Raw genomic sequence first — 20,118 nt, 5'->3', positions numbered from 1 at the left:
TTGACCCTGACATCACCACTGTTTCCTCCACCCGCCTCCTGCCCTTTTTTGATCCAGTGAATTATAGGAAGCTGGGGATGAGCTCCTAGCTGGCTGTTTACTGTGCATAGTTGGGAACATTAATAAAGGGAAGACGGATGAAGGATTGATAAGCAAGAGGACAGGAGAGTAATAGCCAACACAGTGAAATCTAGTTCAAGGCCTGTAATTCCCAGGTGTAGTGCTACACAAGATTAATAGCAGCGTCTCTCATTCTTTCAGACTTTCTCTCTGCTTTGTTCTTATGGGACTGGGCTGGGCCTGAGAATCAGCTGGAATGATCTTTGCCAAAACCAAACTCATGTCTTCATGAGATTTCCAGGTCCAGAGAAGAGAGTAGTAATTATCCATCATTGAGAAGATAATTTAGAAGCCACTGGATCTAAACACTTATCTTGGACCTCCTAATACTGAAATACAGAGTGTGGAAATCATTTTACTGAGTCTGAAGTTCATTCCGGCTCTCATCAATGTGCTTTGACTCTGGTGAAGCCATGACCTTCCCTTGAACCTCAGTTTCTCCATCTCTGTGATGGGAAGAGAAGGAGGGGTGCAAGAGATGATGTCAAAGCTTCTCTCGTTCCTGATTTTCATGGGTCTCTGTTTTGTCTAAGGCCCCATGGCAAGTTCGCAGCTGAGCCAGGCCTTGAATTCAGAAGCGTCTCTGTGTGCTTTGGAATGCCCGTTACCATAACTTCTACTGCCCGTGGAGGTTCTAAACAGTGCCCTTGCATCTCTCAGCCTTTTAAAAATTAAATACATCTTTTTCCCCCCTCAGTTGACAAGTCTCTTTGATTTTGTCAAGGGACTTGCCTAAGGCAGTAGTTTTTAATTTGTGTGTGGTGCCTGTGTGTGAGGCACGGGGCGGGAGTAGAGGGAAGAAGATTATGGAATATTTAAAAACTGAGGGGAATCTTTGAAATAATTAGAAAATGCACATCTTCAGAGAATGCTGTCTATACTTTTAGGAGGTTTGTAGACCTTCTGAATGCCGATGGAGGTTCTAGGTTAAGCAAAAGATGTTCTTCGATGTTTGGCTAACATACATTTCCTGTTGCTGTTGGACTTTTCCGTAGTTCACCTATAGTTCTACTCTGAGTTTCCACCTCATTTGTGAGTGTGACCCTGGACATTTAAATGTGCTAAACTGTTGAGTGATATTTTAATATTGAAACCGCTGTTCTGCTAGCTTTACTCACTCACACACTCACTCACTTGCTCACTCACACACATTAATTTTAACCCAGAATCAGCACATGATAGCCATTTTAGTATATTATTTCATTTAATCTCCCAAAACAAAACAAAAAAATTACTTTTTTTTCCATTTTTCACGTACAGAGACTGAGCTCAGAGTGGTTGATAATTTGCCTAAGCATACAGCTAATAAATAGCAAAGTCTGGATTTAAATCCAGATCTGGTCCTACATATGTGATTACCTCCAGAAACCATACTGAATATGAATAGGGACAATGAAAATTGCATAAACCGTAGCAATCCCTGGTAGAAAATGGTGAATGGGCCCCAAAGGAGTGCAGCGAATGTGTGCTGTGGGAGTTCAGAGAGGGACAAGATCGTATATCCTGAGTCATTATATGATAATTTATTAATTAAGTGCTTATCTGGCAGCTGCAGGCAGACTAAGAAATTTTGGACAGTTGTATAAAATGTATTCTAAATCACTCATTTTTTTTTTCCTTTTTCTTCAAACTTCAATCAGGCTAGTGGTCTCGGTTTCTTAATTTTTGTAAGTGAAGCGAGGAGGAGACCAAGAGAGATTAGAGTCCTAGCGCCCTGATACCTGTGAGCTGGTCATCAACTGAATTGGAATGTCAATGCTTTGGGGAATCCGTTGGTTGTTTGCTCCCTGGTATACTGAGCGTGGGATTTTTAAACAGAGATAGACTTCTGACCGTGCACGGATCAGCACAAGTGCAGATGTGAGCAGCCAGAACCTGGATCGTGCCAAGATGTAATGTCTGCCACATGCGTGAAGCTCATGCATCGCGCTCGGTGAGGCATTGTGAATGTACGTGGGAGCCATGAGAGCGAAAGCTGGTGTCAGAGGTGGAAGAGGCCTCCGAGATGATCAGGGGCAATGCCTTCACCTCTCTCATGGGGAAACGGAGGCAGAATAAAAACCAGACTTCCTACCAACCTCTGCGGGGGGATCTACCTGAATTTTCTGTCTTCTATTGGCTAGCACTCACACAACAGATAGGCTTGGTATACTGGGATTGGGAATCCTGCGGAACTCGTTGTGTGATCTTGAATACGTTACCTGATTTCTTTGGGTCTCGGTTTTGTTGTCTGTAAAATGGAAATCACGCCCCACCGACAGGACTGTTGTGAGGACAAGTTCAGTACACAGAGGCATATTGTTAATGTCATTGATAATCCTCGTCATAGCTGAAGAGACAGGCATGGTTGTCCTGTTCCTACAGACTCTATTTCCTGATTTCATCATGGTACTTTTTAGGTCCTTGCTTCTCAGGGTTTGGTCTGAAGACCAGGAACTTCAACATCACCTAGGAGCTTGTTCGAAATGCAGACTTTAGGCCACACTCCAGACTTCCTGAATCAGAATCTGCATTTTAACAAGATCCCCAGGTAGTTCCTTTGCTCATTAGAGTTTGAGAAGCATTGTTTTGTGCCTGAGATCAATGTCAAGGCTATTGGCCATGGCCTGGTGCCAGCTACTGGCACACTGCCAGCCTTCCCGGGGCATGCCTTACCCATGCCTTGTGATGGTGGGAGGGAAGCCTGTGAAGTTGCTCCCTGGGAATAACGGAAAACTGGGTTGAAGGAATCCAGCAGCCTTTATCTTTTCAACGCCCTTCATTTCCTCAGCAGTACGACTCACAGGGGTCAAACTGGGATTGGATCCCAGATCTTTCTGCTCACAAAGTCCATGTTCTTTTCATTAAACCATGATGTCTCAGTCAGGAGGAACGCTGGGCCGTGCGGATGAGAACTCTCCTTCCCCCCATAGTGCGAATGTTTCCACACTGGCTGTTTTACTCTATTACTCAATTCCTAGAGGGGAGGAATTAAAAAAAAATAATAATAATAAAAAAAAGCTTGAGTCGAAAGCCAGGATCCTGCAGCTTAATCAGTTATTTTCGTTTTTTAATGAGGGTGAGTATTGTGAAATAAGTAATTATTAATTACTCAAAACTAATGAAATATTTTAGTTTCCTTGCTAAAAAAGCATATGGAAGCGAAAAGAAAGCATATGGGTGTTTTTCGGGAAGCATATTGGTGAATGGACAAATTACACAGTGCCAATGTGCCTTTGCTGCCTGGCTGGGGCCATCACTCTGTGTGCTGGCATCCGAGTCCTCGTGTGTTTAACGAGATTTTTAAAAATTCCCATCTGATGTGTGCCTTGGGTTGCCTCTGGAGTTACACAGCTCTGCCTCCCAATTTTCCTGCCATGATTTCACTGACTTTGCTAGTTGAGCGCCACCTGTTTCGAAGCCTCTGCCAAAGGTGGCTTCCCCAGATGTACCCCATGCTCTGCTGTAGAATCAAGGGGTCGGCCCAGCTGATGGCTGCGTGTCGAGACTGTCCACCTGATGCTTTTGCACAGTGGTGAAAACAGTACCCTTTTAGACCGTAGGGCTGGATCTCCTTGCTCCGACTGGGGACTCTGGAGGAGACCTGGGTCAGCCATTGAATCTCTGCATTGCAGGTTTCTTCCCTGTGACGTCGGGATGGTGATGCCCGTGCTCCTCGGCTCACAGGCACGGCTGTTTATCCAATTTGTAGTCCATGACCTTTGCCCCTCCTCTCCTTTCCTTTATGTCTCCTGTCTCCTGCTACGAATTTAGTCAGTCTGGTAAATAGCTTGATGGATTTGGAAGAGGTTGAAACTATTTTTGCTGCTCTGGGGATTGCATACTTCTAGACTTGGAATGATCAGATGCTGCATGATATGTTTGAGAAGGTTCTTGGCTGAGTGTCAGAAAAACTGAGGTTGCAGACCAGCCTGGCTTAATAAGCATTTATATAGCACCTACCGAGCAGGGTGGGTTGCTAAGAAATTGAAGAAGGGAGGTAGCAGGGATGTGGAGGTGAGTTTGAGTCAGGGCCAACCAAGACTCAGTGTGATGTGTGAGCTCAGTAATTACACTTTGTGAGTGAGAGAATTTTGAAGGCGTCTTTCTACCTGGGGGTTTCTTGTAGAAACTGGATTGGAGTCCGCTTTAAAAGATGGTTAAATGGACTTGGATGGGATGTTACAGGAAGTGGAGGGGAAGCCTCTGTCAGGCAAGACCCAGAAGCAGGTGACTACCAGCCATGTCCAGAGAACAGGAAATGGCTAACAGAAATCTTCACTCAAGAGAAATCACTTCTGTTTTGGTGGGACTGTGTCTACCCATCTGCAAAACGTGAGCATTGGACAAGATGGCTGTCAAGAAGCTTCAACTCCAACTGGAATTATGTAAGATCTCCTATCGTGGAGCCAGATAAGCCATTGAGCTCGACCCTGACAGCTGATAGAGTCAGTGGGACAGGGCCATCTTCCTACTACCCCACATGGCATCATGATGAGGGACGGGTGGAGGTGACCATTATTAATCTCACCTTTAAAACTTTTTTGATGCTTATATTTGAAAGAGAGAGAGAGAGAGAGAGAGAGAGAGTGGGGTGGGGGGGAGAGAGACACACACACAGAATCTGAAGCAGGCTCTAGGCTCCGAGCTGTCAGCACAGAGCCCGACGTGGGACTCAAACCTGCGAACCCTGAGATCATGACGTGAGCCGAAGTGGGACACTTAACTGACTAAGCCACCTGGGCACCCCTATTCTGGCCTTTAATGCATCAAACATAGACTGATCAAATGATCTGAGACATAAAACGAATAAGACATGGGACCATATAAGACACTGCTGACCCTTCTCCTGCATAGGACCAGCTCCTATAAAATGTCACCTCCCGCCATTTTGCCTGTGTGGGCCCTGCTCTCCTGCTTAAAGGACAGCTCGTATCCTACCTTTTACGGAAGCTTTCTTTCTCTACCTCTTGGCTCTGACATACACCGTCTTAGCCTTGGACTGTGTTATAATGAAACCCTATTTTCTATTGCCATCTTTTCATGTTTCCTCACACCCATCCTCTGCCCCTCCTGTACACATATTATAAGGCTTCTGAATCTCAGGACTGCGTTCTGCTTCTCCAAATTCCCGTCAACTCCTGGTAGTGCCTTATACATCGTGCTCAATAAAGAAACCTGTAACTATATTCTTCAACAGTTTTCCCCATTCTGTGTTGCTTGTGTTTAAGATGGCCATGACACTTGGAGGCTTACAGAATTTCAGAAAGGGACCCAACAACTGCCTAGAGCCCTCTCCCAGGGAAGAAATGACTGACCATACGTAATCTGCCCAATCAGCAGTAGGTCTGAGAAGGGCGCCCCCGTCTGACCAAGCAGGAGAGGGAAGGTTACGCCTTGAGTTCCTGCTCACCACTCAGGCCTTGGCTGGGTTCCTCCTTTCTCTGAAGACCTTTAGGAATAAAGACGGTACACACAGCACTATGGCTGTGTGGAGCAGAGAGAAACAAGCGGACGTTTCCTGGGTATCTGTTATGTGGCAGTCTTCGTGACAGGCGCTTTCACCTCCGTTAGCTCGGTCTGTCGTCGTAAGCTAGAATTTACACTCCGCGTGAGGGAGACAGTTGCAAACGGGATATTTAGCAAAAGCCCCTCCTTAGAAGCTCTGATGAGCACACTGTGCTGGGGAGGCGCTTGTGATCAAGACTGAGCAAGACTGGGGTGGGAGGGCCTGTGTTCTCCTAAGTACATAGCGGAGTCTTGGGAGATCCAGACTCGTGTCTCACACATGACTGTTGGCCTTATTGGCTCCTACTTGCTCTTATTACATCTTCCTCCTTCGTTTCCCCAAACCTGCAATCCTCTGACTCTATATTTCTTCCCCCTGCTCGCTTTCCTTTTCCCCATCTCTCCTTCTTCTGAGTTAACCCTGGGCAGCCCGAGGTTCCGTAGGCTCTCCAATAGCAGAGTTCTCTGTACTGGACTGTGAAAATGCTGGCAGGGAAGATGAGACACAGATCTGTTAAATACATAGTAAAAATAGCTTATGATCTATGGGATTCGGTATTAAGCAAGATGATATTAACGAGGTTTGAGTGCTGTTCTGAAATGAGGCAGCTGCACACGCACATTGGCTGCTTTTCCTCCCTACCTCTGGCAGCTTGTGAGAAGTGTTGCCATGACAGTCCTTGGGCTCTGTTTAGATCAGCTATTTTCTGAAGGAGCCCCTGACCTTCCCCACAATAGAAACCGTCGATGTGGTCATGTCAGTGCCTCTTCAGACGCTGTGTGACTGGTGAGCCCCAGTTGTCACTTGGAAACTGTTGGAAGCTGTAGGTCAGGACACAGACATTGAACGCTTGGGAGTAGGAAGGGCTTTTCAATATCCTCCACTCATTTGCTGGGTGAGGATACTAAGGCCCACTGAGTGGCAGTGACTTGCTCAAGGTTACAGAGTGCAGTAGGGACAAGGGATGGGAACTTGGATCTCCTGATTTCTCCTGTTCCGACTGTGCCACACGTCCCCTGCCCGAGGGCTGTGGATGGAGATGAGCCAGGCCTGGGGACGTCACTGTCCCTAAGGATGGGCAGAGGAGTTGAACTGGGAGAGGAACTCCATTCAGAGGAAGGAATGAGGAAATGGTGGGGAGTTACAGAAAGTGTTGGCTGACAGATACCCCGGAGTGAATGCCTGAGGTGCCACTCAGCAGTGCCCATCGGCAGAGACACTTTCCTATCAGATGCCACAGATGAGGTCATGGCAGGTAGATGCTTAAAGGGGCAGGGGACAATCATGTCATGGTCTCTATTGCTCTGAACCCTTTCCTGACCTCTCATAGGACCTCACATGAGACTACCATGAGAGACATTGTCAGCACTGTCCTTTCTTGGTGGGTACTTGATTATGTAGTGTGAAATATTCTTAAGGTAGTTTGCATGTGAAATGCTGTCTTTTCCACAAGATTACAGGGGCCTAGGGGATAGAAGCGATTTTTCTCCCTTTCTTTTTTTCGTCTCTCTTCCTCTCCCTCCTGCCCTCCCTCCCCCTTGCCTTTCAAATATGGCACCTGACACGGATCCAAGTCACTATGATGAGCATACAGTAAATTTTTGTTGAGTTGAACTTGGTTGAATTCACATTGACCTCTTCCAAGTTTTCTTAGTTGGCAATGAAAGTTGGCAAATGATGAGTTTGGGGAACAGTGTTCTCACCAACTTGGATTCTGTATGACTTCTTGTATGGTCTTAATTTCCATAAAACCCAGTATGCTGTCCAGTGTTATCCTCGTTCTGCAATGACGAAACGAGTCAAGGAACCAGCTCAGACTCACTTCAAGTAATAAATGGTAGAGACTTGATTTGAATCTAGGCCTTCTGTCTTCAAATAATGTAACATTCCATTCTGCTCTTCCCCACTACTTGTGGAGGGGCTTTGTTTCATAGACAGTGGTTCAGCCTTCTATGGTGGAGTCTCCAACCTTTTAAGGTTGCAACCTACCCCCTTAAGAGTTTGGGAAAATAATTACGAGACCTCGTGTTCAAACAGTGATTGTTACAGTGCTTTGGACAACATCGTAGCTGATTTTTTTTTTTTTTCAGTAAGCCAGGGAAAAATGGTGCACTTGTATATTCTTTAATTTGTTTAGTTTGAGATAAACTTTAGTGTGTAAGAGTTTTTAAACTTTTAATACATTTGGATACATACAGGATAGGGGGACGAATGGTCTTCTGCACTAAATGAATTGACTAATTTAGCAGAGAACAAAGTTAGACCACTATTTTCGGTTATAAAAGAAGGATGTAAGGATTTTGGATGCTGTGGTGAAAGCCAGGATTTTGGTTGATATTGTTGTTTTCTAGGTTCCTGTCAACATTTGACATATTCATTACATGATATCCATTATGCTTTCCTAACTTCTGTAGGATTTGGATGAGTTGGATTGATAACATTCTGCATCCTTTCTGAAATACATAAATAATTTATGTATGTGGTCAGGAAGAACAACTTCGCCTAATTTAAATTTCAGAATAGAGGCAAGGCTTATTTGTAGTGAGTATAATATCTGACATATATCATGTTTCCTTTTCATATCTAACTTTCTAGGTGTTTAAGGAGGAGGATGAGTTGAATAATAATAGTATCATGTCCAGAGAGAAAGCTGAATATATAAGACAAATATGTTTGTGAAATCTATTTCTGTATTGTGTGTGTGTGTGTGTGTGTGTGTGTGTGTGATTATCTTATGGTCTTTTTATAAAGTTGTCTATACTTTGAAAGTGCATAATAACTTTGGAATTACCAAAGGAAAAATTGAAATTTAAACTTGAATGTTCAGGGAGATAAATATTTTACCTTTTGTTTTAGCGTTGTAGGTAAAGTTAAGAAGTTAGACAATTGTATTGTTTGGTGTTAGATGGAAATCAAACACTATATTTTCTTTGAGGAGAAAGTTTGTCTTGGGTATCTGAGTATTCTTGCAATCTTTCTAAAAATTTTTGGTCCCCATGGATGCCCATACTTTAATTCCATTGAGTCACTTTACTCTGAACAATGGCTAAGAGAACATGTGATTTACTATAAATAATGCACTCTAAAGAAATAAAAGGAAAAAAGAAAAACAAAAAAAGCAGGACTCTGTCTTTCCGTCTCGTACGTTTGAGGCAGTTGACCTTGCTTTAGAGTTGCATAGGTCTGTGTCTGTCTTTAAGCAGATTAGGACCACTCTGAAGGCAAGAGAAATGTTTTCTGCATGTTTGCAAGAACGGTTTTGTGAATTCAGGTGCAGGTAATTAAAACAACCTTGATAACATCCTTTGCTTGGGATTGACAGGCTTATTTGGAGTCTCTTTAGAAGGCATCCTATTACTCTTGAAACCCCTCTGCTTCATTGGCTTTATGTGGAGTGAAGAAACATTGTCCATCTGCCTACTTAACAAGAAAAAGGGGTGGTTTGGGAGTGCAGTAGCCTGTTTACACGCTGGCCCAAACTGTTACTGTAAGAAAAGGTTTCATATATTTCCAAATGTAACAGAGCTAGGAAAAATATACACATGTAATATATAGAGTGCATGTATATGTACATATATATATGATCTGTTCCTTGTCACAATATTTAACCCAAAGTGCTATTTACAGTAATGAATCAAAATGTCAGTTTTTAAAAATATGAAGTGTCAAAGTGTTCCCACATTGCAGGAAAGTTTGATGTGACAGTTTGTTAGTCATGTGACTATTATATCAAATGTGTCTCACAATGTTTTTGCTCAGTGTTCGCTTTTGTAGGCTCCTCACACTTCTCTTACTGAATTCCTAGTTCAAGTTACTAACCCAAGGAGCACATTTAGGTTACGTGTCTCCCACACCTCACAAATGCTGTGTTTTTCTGTACTTGAAACTGACTGGATTTCACATTATTTTTGAGCGGTTTGATTTTGTGCCTGACACATTTATGTATAGTGGCTAAAAAAAAATCCGGCTACTGTCACTTTGTTGTTTTCACTGCAGAACCATTACTTGAAACTGGGAGAATGGATGTTTTGTGTTTCCAGAAGTTGGGAGCCCCAAGGTATAATTTAGGTGTCCTTATTTGCTGTTGCCCACTCTTTCACCTTGGATGCATTTTTAAATTTTGCTTGGCACAATGATTATACCAACTTCTACATCCTGTTGAAAGGGCAGAATCATCGATCATAAATGTTTTATGTTTTGGGGGGCGCCTGGGGTGGCTCAGTTGGTTAAGCGTCTGACTCTTGATTTCGGCTCAGGTCGCCATCTCACGGTTCGTGGGTTCAAGCTCGGCATTGGGCTCTGTGCTGACGTTGTGGAGCCTGCTTGGGTTCTTTCTCTCTCTGTCTCTTTCTCTGTCTCTCTTTCTCTCTCCCTCTCTCTGCCCCTCCCTGCTCACACTCTGTCTGTCTCTCAAAAATTAACACACATTTAAAAAATAAATGTTTTATGTTTTGGAAAAGAGAGTATGATTTCTCTCAAGATGCTGATGGCTGTGATACTTGGTAGCTCTATGTCTATGAGCTGCGCTTTATCTTTGGCCCTCAGTTTCCCTGAAGAATTGTTAAGGTTGAAATTAGATTATATCAGCGAATTTTTAATCTATGCTTCAAGGAACCCCAGGGTCCTGAGTGGGTATTTGGCCTCAGATCCTGGGGTACAGGGTGAGCGAGGAGGACCCTGGGCCTTTCTACCTTGAGTAGCTGCACTCTTGAGATTTGTTTTAATTTAGTTTTCTATACTATTTCGCTTAAGTAAAAGTTTCCATTGCTTGCATAACCAGTTTGCCTACCAGCTGGCACCCAGTCCACAAGCTGGATTGGACTCAGCATTCTTGGACTCTGTGGCTCATTTCCCAAGAGGTTTTGGTGGAGAAACACATCAACAGATGTTGGCCACTCTGGTATCGGGCTCCACCTGTGCATTCAGGAAGCCTGCGTGGAAGTTCTTTCAATGGCACAGATTCGAGGGAAGGGCCACTAACTGAGGTCACATTGGTGTTTGCATTTAATTCTTACATCTTTCTTGCCTTAATAGACTGACTTTCCAAGTCAGCAGTTTTCGGGTCAGGAAAGACCATGATTTACAATAAGTACAGGCAGAGGAAGGTATAGAATGTTTGCAAGTATTTCATCGGCTTCTGGTCAAGGACATGAATATTACTGTTTTGAAATTTTTTTTAAATTTATTTTTGAGAGAGAGACCGAGAGACAGAGAGTGAGAGGAAGACACAGGATCTGAAGCAGGCTCCAGGCTCTGAACTATCAGCACAGAGCCCAACACGGGGGCTTGAACTCACAAACCACAAGATCATGACCTGAGCTGAAGTCAGACGTTTAACCGACAGAGCCACCCAGGCGCCCCATGAATGCTACTCTTTAAGCTGGAGAGTTTTAGCTAGTGTGGGGAGGAAGGTGTGCATATGCCTGGATATATCCCCTAGAATGGTATGGGAGGAAGATACAAAGTTGTGAATTAGCAAATCAGGCAGAGACTGTAAGAATGACAAATGACTAGGGCGCATGACTCAGTAACACTGTAGAAAAGCCTTGAAGTATGAGCATAATACAATTAAATTGGAGAAAATATTTCTCCTAGATGAAAACAACAAAACAAAACAAAACAAAACAAAATAAAACAAAACAAAACAAAACGAAAAACATGTCCTAAAGATGGCAGAGAGGAAGAATGGCTATTTTGCAAGATGCAGAAACATTATGTTCAAAGTTTCTCAGCAATCAGTTTATGGGATTAGTTTGATTTAACTCTTTTAATAGCTGGAATCCTGAAGGGAGACACTGGTCAAGTCTACAGTTCTGTGCATGACACTTTCTTGTAGTGAAATGCCCCTCTGGTAATAAATCTCATGCAAACAGTGTGAGTCCAGAAGCAGCAGCAGAGTGCCAAGACAGAATGTTCTTGTACTGAGTCACATATCAGCCCCCGGGGATGCACCTGGGTTTATTTGGATGAGAGGGGAGGGATGACCCAAAATACGTGTCTAAGATAATGAGGGAAAAGCCCCGGAGTGATTCCTGGCTCATGCCCTGAAGAAACTGGTGAGATGAGGCAAAACGTTCTGAACACACGTTGAGCTCTAGAAATACAGTTTCATATCTGGCAGGAAGCATTCTCTGCATTGTTTTGTCACTGTGGAATACCGTACCGGGTTGTCAGGATGGGGGGAGGTGACACGAGGGTGAACCAAAACAAAAACACTCACCTGTCTTGTCCGTTTACTTATCTTACTTTTGCATTGACTCCTTTCTGCCCCTTTTTTTTCTCTTTGGTAGAGCTTAAGGACCTTGACTTCAGAGCCTTGTCTTTGTTTCCCAGTTGCCTACACTTATGCCTGGCTCATCTATGAGCTCAATAAATACTTGCTCAATGGATGAGCAATACTGAAAGGTAGCATTACGGAGGGAAGACACATGACAGAAATCTGGAAAATTCTGACCTGGCCACTTCTGAACTCCCTGGGACTTTTACTTAATGCTTATTGAGTTAGGTATTATTCTGAGCACTTCGCATTATTAACTCACTCAATCCTCACAAGCACTCTCTGAGGAAGTTACTGTTACTTCTCCCATTTCACAGAGGGAAAATTGAGCACCAGAGACTTAACACAACTTGCTTCCAGGTCCCATGTTCATAAGAGGGAAAGGCAGAACTGGAACTCAGGTAGTCTGTCTCCAGAAGCTGCTCTCTTCACCACTAAGCCGTATTGTCTCCGTGCAGTGAGTATAATTATACTTGCCTATTCTGTCTCCTAGCATGTTGCGAGGCTGACACAAGATGATAGGTGCGAAGTATTAACCACCCGGTGAAGGTGACACAGTACACAGATAGCTATACTTTAAAGTAAAAAGCAGAACCTTGGCGAGGAAGTTCAGAGAAGGAAAAAAACACTCCTTCCAACTTGGGTGGAGGGCGAGGGATTAAGGAAGGCTTTGTGGGGGAAGTGACATTTGGGTAAGCCTTGAATGAGTGGGATTTTGGTCAAGGGAGATGCTTTGTAAGCAAGTGGAAGGAGTGATAGAATCAAGGTACCAGCGTGCAGTGTGGTGGAAAAGAAGGTGTTCGTTCACCAAATGTTGATGAGGTTAGAGGATCCTGTGTGTTGGAGGGAGGGCGAGAAACAGTGAGTAGGGTATTGAATGGGAAGATGATAAAACATAGCAAAAAACACTAGAGCAGCCTCACATTCTTTCTGGGAGGTGACTGTAGGCAGGTGGGTGATCCCTGCCTTACCCATATCATCCTTTGAGTCATTTTCTTATGCGTGGTCCATCAATACTAGCCCAGGTTGACATCACTCTAAAAAGAGTGGTCGCATCAACCTGCAGAATGCCTCATACTCTGGCGCCCTCTTAGGTATTGACAATGTACATTAGCTGCTTTTAGGGAACCCTCTGGGACAACATGCAGCTTGCTCTCCTTTGACTCTGGAACTTTGTTTTTGCCTTTGAGCAACCCTAGTCAACATCCCCTAGCAGGCGTACTTCAGGAGACCCCCAGCCATCGTGTCCATTGGCCAAGAAAAGATCATCTGAGACTAGAGCTAGATCCATTTTCGGGGCGGCCGAGAGTCCCATCTGAAAGAAGAAGTTGGAGCACTTTTGCCTGTAGAAATGACGTGTCATTTAGAAAGAAAGCTGTGCTCAAGATAAACTTGAGAACATGTAGCCCCTCTGAAAAGTAAGAGTGAGAAGCAGGAAGTGAGGGAGCCTGAGGTCTTCAAATGGAATGTGCAGAAGTGTGTTGGTTACCAACCACAGGAACTCCCCTAGCAGGCTGCCTTGTGAACATTTTTTGAGAAAACAGCCTCGGTGCCAGCAGTTCACCAACTGGCCCCAGAGAGGGCTCTGTGCCTATTTCCTTCTTCCTCCCAGGCATTAGCTTGAGAGGGAAGGGAAGGCTCTATTGAGTGTCGACACTGTCCCGCGCCTTTCATGAGGAGCGGTTGCATAAAATTACTTCACTTAATCCCCTCCACAATCAGACTAGGTCAGGATTATTAATCTCTGCTTTTCCACGGGAGGATGCTGAATCCCAGGGCACCTCACTTGTGCTGAGGTAGATCATGTTTTATGTCTTGAATCTTTGCCATGTTCCTTTACCTCCTTGTCTGTCTGGTGAATTTGGGTTCCTCCAGGTCGTAAAGGAGGTTCTCCTCTGAACAGCCTCTGTGCCACACGTGACCCGTTGTCTTGAGTTGCATGACGATCCTGTTCTTCGTGTGTGCGCCATTTCTCTCAAGGTTCGGTACTTGGGTCTGAGCGACTGTAGAGCCCACGTGCTTACACTGCCTTCCTTGCCTGCATTCAGCGTTCTCCACGGCAGGACTATAGGGAAACTTTTTAGACCCAGTCCCGCAGGGGACGCTGCCTCTCCAGCCCATCGTCCTAGATCTGCTTTGCTGACGTATTTTGAGTTCTCTAGATTCTGGGCCTCCTTCTTATTAATGTCATTTCCCAACTCCTGGAACCTACCTGTTACCTTCTCATTTATGAGGTCCTGTCAGAACTTTCAAGCAACCCTTTTCAAGTCTGGCCTGTGCTGGAATCACTTGGGGCACCTCACTCTCAGAGATGATGGTCCAGTGGGTCTGAGAGCATAGTGTGGGAGAATGTGTATTTCTGACGAGCTTCTGGATGATTCTGAAACTGTCGGTTTGTGGGCTCATTTTCATTAGCACGCCTTTTAAGTACAGTTCAAGACCCCTGTTCTCCAGGAAATTTAACTGACTGTCTTCACCCGTAGTGGTTTCTTTTTTTACTGTCTCTTTCTCTTTCTCCTTCTTTTGTATCTTCGTAAAACCCATCTCCTTCTTTATCTGAATCAGGTAACTTTTCATGCATGTAAGTCTCAGGGGCTCCGTTACTGACTTGTGGTGCCATCAACACTTTAGATAAGACAGACGACTTTGTATAAATGAACACAACTTTGGAAGGGGCGTCTTGAATCATGAATCCTGAGCTCACATCTTGTCATAGCCTCCATGAGCTTTGTGTTTTGGGGACAAATCATACCTTGTGGAGTTGAGTTTCCTCATCTCTAAAGTAATTGTCCCATTTCCTCTTGCGACAGAAGCTCATAGAAAAGATGAAATGAGATAGTGAATATATAAATTGCTGTCCAAGTGCAGTGACATTCATTGTAGATTATTGGTGCTGTTTTGTTTTGTAGAGTTGACTCATCCACTTTATCATTAATGATGAGGCATGAAGGAAATGCTGTTGTTTTCAATGAAATGCAGACTGGAGGGTGGGGCTGAAGGGACCCTGAGATTTTGAGAAAGCACCTTAGGTTCCTGGAAATGATTCTCACACCAACAGTTGTGAGCCTGTGCTCAGGACAGAAAAGCACCGTACCTTTATACTGTACTTTTTGCTTCCTGTGGACTATGGTAACAGTTACGAAAATTGTGTTCATGTTCTGAGCTTCTCGTGTAAACTTGAGAAGAGCAAGGGAATATTGATAGTGGTTGTCATTTCTAGGGGTTTGTAGGGGAATCGCTAGTGGGTAAATTGCTAAATCATTTAATTTCTGTTTTCTCTAATGAGAAGACCTAAAAAGGAAGTGTTCTCTCCTTGGTTTCCTTGAGAAAGCATATCCATCCCTTCAATGCTTGCTATGCCAAACCTAGACCTGGCACTGAGGACTGGGAGTGGGGTTGTATGTAATTTCTTCCTTCACAGAGTTTACAATCCAGTGGGAGGTCCAGTTTTACCAAGCTAATCCATGTAGGTGACAAAGGAGAGGTATAGGCAGCATGCCGTGGGAGCCCGGAGGAGGGTTCTGGTGGGTGTGGAATGGGGGAGAAGCTTCCTGAAGGAAGTGGCGTTTGAGGACACCTTTAAGAGCTGAAAGGAATTTGTTGAATGAACTTTTTAGGTCTGAACAAGCCAGATGAAGAGACGGTGCGTTACTGCTCTAGGCATTTCCTATCGTGTTTTATTGCCAGGGCTATGGGAAAAGAGTCACTGCACAGAAACTTGAGAATATCTTCTTTGCAGATCTCCTGCTGGTAGTCTGGTCCATCTGACTATACTTATTTCTTTTAGTACATGTGTCACCTCCTTCTTTACTGGATGTTCCCTTTTGCAACTTCTGGGTTTGAGGTTTCTTTCCGGGTCATTGTCCTCTTTCCTGCAACATTGGCTTACTCCCTACTTCCCTGCTCCTTTGGGCCACCTCTTTCTCTTGTCCCCAAATACTTTAAAACCTTACCCTTCCATCGTTTACTTCTTAGCTTGTGTTTTGACCTGCAGCGTTAATGGCAGCTTTTTAATTTCCTTGTATTGATTAGATTGATGTGTTTGCAACACGAAGGCACTGCTTTCTCTTCTCTGGGCTCTGGACCATCAAGTGTCTAATGCCAAGGCAGGTCAGTACTCATATGTATATCATGCCTTTGTGGCCGAGAGGAGAGAAGGTCACAGTGAAAGGAAAGGGGTTGTTAAAATCTGTTGGAACGAAACCTCAAGTGCCCGGCTTGCCTGAGAATGTGAGGTAGGCTTTCTATTCTGTGGCTGGCATATTAGAAACGTTTGATGTTTGGAGCATTACATTTTGATACTTTTAATAATGTAATATAACTTTACATCAACTGAATCCAGGCAATTTCACCATCCACTCCATTATTAATTCCAGATGGGAAAATTCATTAGGGTTCAAATTTTGTTTGATGCCCAACTGTTTCTTAAATTATTATTACAATTATTATCTATTTATTTTTTTACAACTGATGGGAAGGGAAATTTAACAGCTGTGTGATTAGCAGGGCATGAAATTAAAAATGTTTTGCACAGAATCAAGAGGTTGTTTACTACAGAATTCCTCATCTGAGAATTAAGTATCATTAAGATTGGCCACAAGATGCTCTCTTTCACCATTTAAGTTCGATTTTTCGCATCCAGTCCTTCACTAAAAGGCCTTTAACCTTTTCTAGAAGGCAAACGCTGGTCAGATCATCAGAAAGCATTTCCAATGTTCACAGTCAAGGTAACAACCCCGTTTCTGTCACTCACAAAACAATAGTGCTACCGGAAGTTCAGCCTCACTGCTCACGGCATGGATTGAGCAAGTCCCAGTTGGCAGAGTCTGGTCCAGGAGAAAAGGCTGCAGCCCGACCAGTGGCTTGAGTCTTCTCTCTCAAAATCCCAAGAGGGTCATCTTCCTATGACGTCTAGAATGTGGTGTTTCTGCGTACATTTGCCTTTACTCCCATGATGCCATTTCTTGGGCCCTTTTGCAGAAATCCCTCCCTTGGGTTGTAGAAAGTACCACATCCCGCCTCCTTTGGGTGGGATGCTGGCAGTCTTCTGCAGAAGTAGTGGAGCGTGATGGTCCAGCACATTCGCTGCTGGAGCCTCTCTACTGAATGCTGAGGCCAGTTCTTCTGTTTCCCCTGTCGACTTGCGTGAGCTCTCTGCACCCCCTTTGCCTCCTCCCTTTATTTAGAGGTGAAAACGCTGCCTACCTCCAAGGTTAGTTTGAGGACCCCAAGAGTGAATACCTGGAAAATGTTTATGGCTCTGCCCGACTTACAGTTTATGCTCAGTTACTGTTAGCTGCCTCCATTTTTTAAGGTAATGCGTTGTTCTGTGTGAGAAGGTCTTCAGTAAACATCCGGCACGGCCTTGCCTAGCTTTCAGCCTGGAATCTTTCATTTCCTCCTGCCTTCTTTGTCTTTAATAGAGTCTTTCCTGTATGATAATTATCTATATACTTGTATTAATTCTTTCTTTAGACAGGTTTTATCTCGATACACAATGAATTCAACCAGAGCTAGACCTGGTCTCTGCCCTCTTGAGAGATCTTTTCGCGGAGGGGAGTGGGGCTGGTGAAAGTTAATGCAGGTAACTCTTGCTGGAGAGAGAATTGCCTGGACTAGAAATCTCCCTGATAAGGGTTATGATACTTATTTGATTTTTTTAAAGTGATTTGTTTATTTTGAGAGAGAAGGAGACAGCATGAGTGCGGGAGGGGCAGGGGGAGAGAGAGATAATCCCAAGCAGGCTCTGCGCTGTCAGCACAAAGCCCCATGTAGGGCTCGAACTCACGAACTGTGCGATCATGACCTGTGCTGAAATCGAGAGTCGTATGCTTAACCGACTGAACCACCCAGTGCCCCGAGAGTTATCATATTTAGATTGCACCTCTGATTCAGGGATTTGTGGTCATTGAAGGAGAGAGATGTTAGTTTTGGTGGGGTTGGAGACAGATATGGAGAAAATGAAGGAAGTCTCCCTGGAGGAGTAAGCATTTAATGTGGGCCCTGAACACTGGGTGGAATTTGACCTGGTAGAAAAGGGGGAAAGTCTCCCCAGGAGGCTAAGTGAAGGGTGTGGACTGTGCTTGAATTTTTTGAGTTTCCTCTGTGCTGCCCTCTGGCTGCCATCCAGGCCCTTAGAAGAGCTGTTGCTGCAGGTGGAAAGCCAGTGAGTGTGTGAGTGACGCTCTCATAGTCTCCAGGTATTGTACGAAGAGGAGACAGAGGAGCCAGCCTCACGCACACCCCCCCTCCCGCCCCGCACCTGGTGGAGTCTAAGTGTCTTCAAAAGGGGGTTTGCTTTTCGGCATGGGTGAGAGAGAGGAAGAGTAGGAGACACAGAGGCAGGAAATGCTGGATGGGTATAGAGGGATTATAATGAAAGGCTCTTGAGTGCTCTTTATCTTTTCCTTGCAGATCACTTTTAGGGGTGACATAAGTGCGGTTTTTTTTTTTCTTTTAAATATCAAAGTGACACTTTTTTTCTCCTTATCTCTACTTTTTCCTTAGGATCCAGTATTAAAATTACTCTTGCCCTCTGCCCTTAAAAATACAGCTGGGTGGGTTATGCAGGAGAGTATTCCTGGAATGCATTATATGCTGGGCAAGAGATGTAGGTGTTTACTGCCTTCCCTGTAGAAGAAGGCCGTTAAAGTGGGGATGCTACCAGCAACCCCGTGGTGGTTGGTGGATATGTTTCCACACCGTGGCTCCTCTGCTTCAGCTCTCTGCCATGTCAAGGTGGTTTTAAATTTACTGTCACTTTCAGCAAGTGAGCTGATGAGGCACCATAGTGTGCCCATGACTGGCTAGACATTACATGGTGTGGTCCCAGAATAAGGAGGTTGGAGTTTTAGCCTCTGCTGGAACAGCAAGTGTTAGAGTTATCCAAACAGTGCTTAAAAAAAAAAAAAAAAAAAAAAAAAAAAAAAAAAAAAAAAAAGTTTATTTATTTATTTTTGAGAGAGAGACAGCGAGAGAAGGGGAGGGGCAGAGAAGAATATCCCAAGCAGGCTCCACACTGTCAGCGCAGAGCCCGATGCGGGGTTGAACCCACGAACTGTGAAATCAAGACCCAAGCCGAAATTAAGAGTGTGATGCTTAAACGGCTGAGCCACCCAGACGCCCTTCCAAGCACTGTTTTGCATGGGGGTGCCATTGCAACGCAGGGAGCACTTGTCCCGAAGTTGCTGCCAACTGCTCAAAACATCCGCGGTCTTGCCTGCAGAGGTAATGATGAGCCACCCCAAAAAGCCATAGAAGCGTGAGATGTGAGACCATGAAGTCCACTTACCTCATTCTGAGTGCAAGAAACCGAAGCCCTGACACAAAAACTGTTGTGCACAGCCGTCTTTCACACAGACAGGGGAAGCACCAGCTCTCAATGACTTTGTTAGCTCTGTGCCTGGTATTTTCTCATTGTCCCAGAAATGAGACAATGAGAAAACGGATCCTTAAGACAATGGATTCTGAGTTATGCCTGTGAATAATTTGAAAGAAAAAGAGTACGACAGAGGAAAAAGGGGAGAAGTTCCCCTTGGCATTGCCTAATATCACAGAGTATATCCGAAGCATAGGGGAGACCCAGACCTCTTGGGTGAGGATCTTTCTGTATAATACAGGAACGTCTCAAGAAATAGAAATCGCTTTGTCAGAGTTGTTAGTTGATTATTGTTGCATCTGTTACAAAATTGGGAGTAGGTAAAGGTAGAGTCAAACCTAGAGTTTCTAGCTGAATCTAGACCTTACCTTTCAGGGTAAGACCCTACCTTTCAGGTAGAGTTGTTGTCAGGAATAAAGCTCTGTCCTTGTCATACTCCACGGTCACTTCATGGCAGCATTTCCTGAAATGCCCTCTGTGGAATAGTAGCTCCACAAATGGCCAAATCAGCTGGGGAATCAGCTGTTTTTATAGCCAGCCACTCACTTTGGAGAGTCTCCGTGCATCTTCAGCAAGCTTAACTCGAAGAAGTCCTGTAGGTTAAAAACAATGGCCACAGCATTCTTTAAATTCAGGTTTTGTCAAATTTATTTTATAATGGAGCCTTTTTGTGGGCAATTTCTCAGACTCGAGTTTTGTGGAACATTCTTTGGAATTTTGTGGAAAATAGCATGACTTTATTGTCAAAATTCTTACGCCTCACCTCTGCCATCTTGTAATGATCTGCAGTGAAATATAAAGGCATTTGGGCTACACTACAGATCCTTGTCTGCCCTCCCTTCACCATAGGAGGGA

At 44.3% G+C, this 20,118-nt stretch overlaps 1 protein-coding gene across 9 annotated transcripts in view; it reads left to right on the top strand.

The window, feature by feature from the left end:
* The window catches only part of LPP (LIM domain containing preferred translocation partner in lipoma), a 676,388-nt gene that overhangs the window by 177,418 nt on the left and 478,852 nt on the right, over nt 1-20,118 (top strand). Inside the window, exon 1 of one of the 9 annotated variants that reach the window (XM_060640761.3) lies at nt 1,883-2,053. The exons of 7 other annotated variants lie outside the window; for them this stretch is intronic. In XM_060640761.3, coding sequence (XP_060496744.2) covers nt 2,027-2,053 — 27 coding nt within the window. In that variant the 5' untranslated portion in view covers nt 1,883-2,026. Of the gene's footprint in view, nt 1-1,882; nt 2,054-20,118 lie in introns of those variants that run through there. One more of the 9 variants, XM_060640762.3, reaches the window with a different exon arrangement.

Source organism: Panthera onca, chromosome C2, assembly GCF_046562875.1.
Source record: "Panthera onca isolate mPanOnc1 chromosome C2, mPanOnc1 haplotype 2, whole genome shotgun sequence".
NCBI lineage: Eukaryota > Metazoa > Chordata > Mammalia > Carnivora > Felidae > Panthera > Panthera onca.
This window is presented reverse-complemented; position numbering and strand designations above follow the sequence as displayed.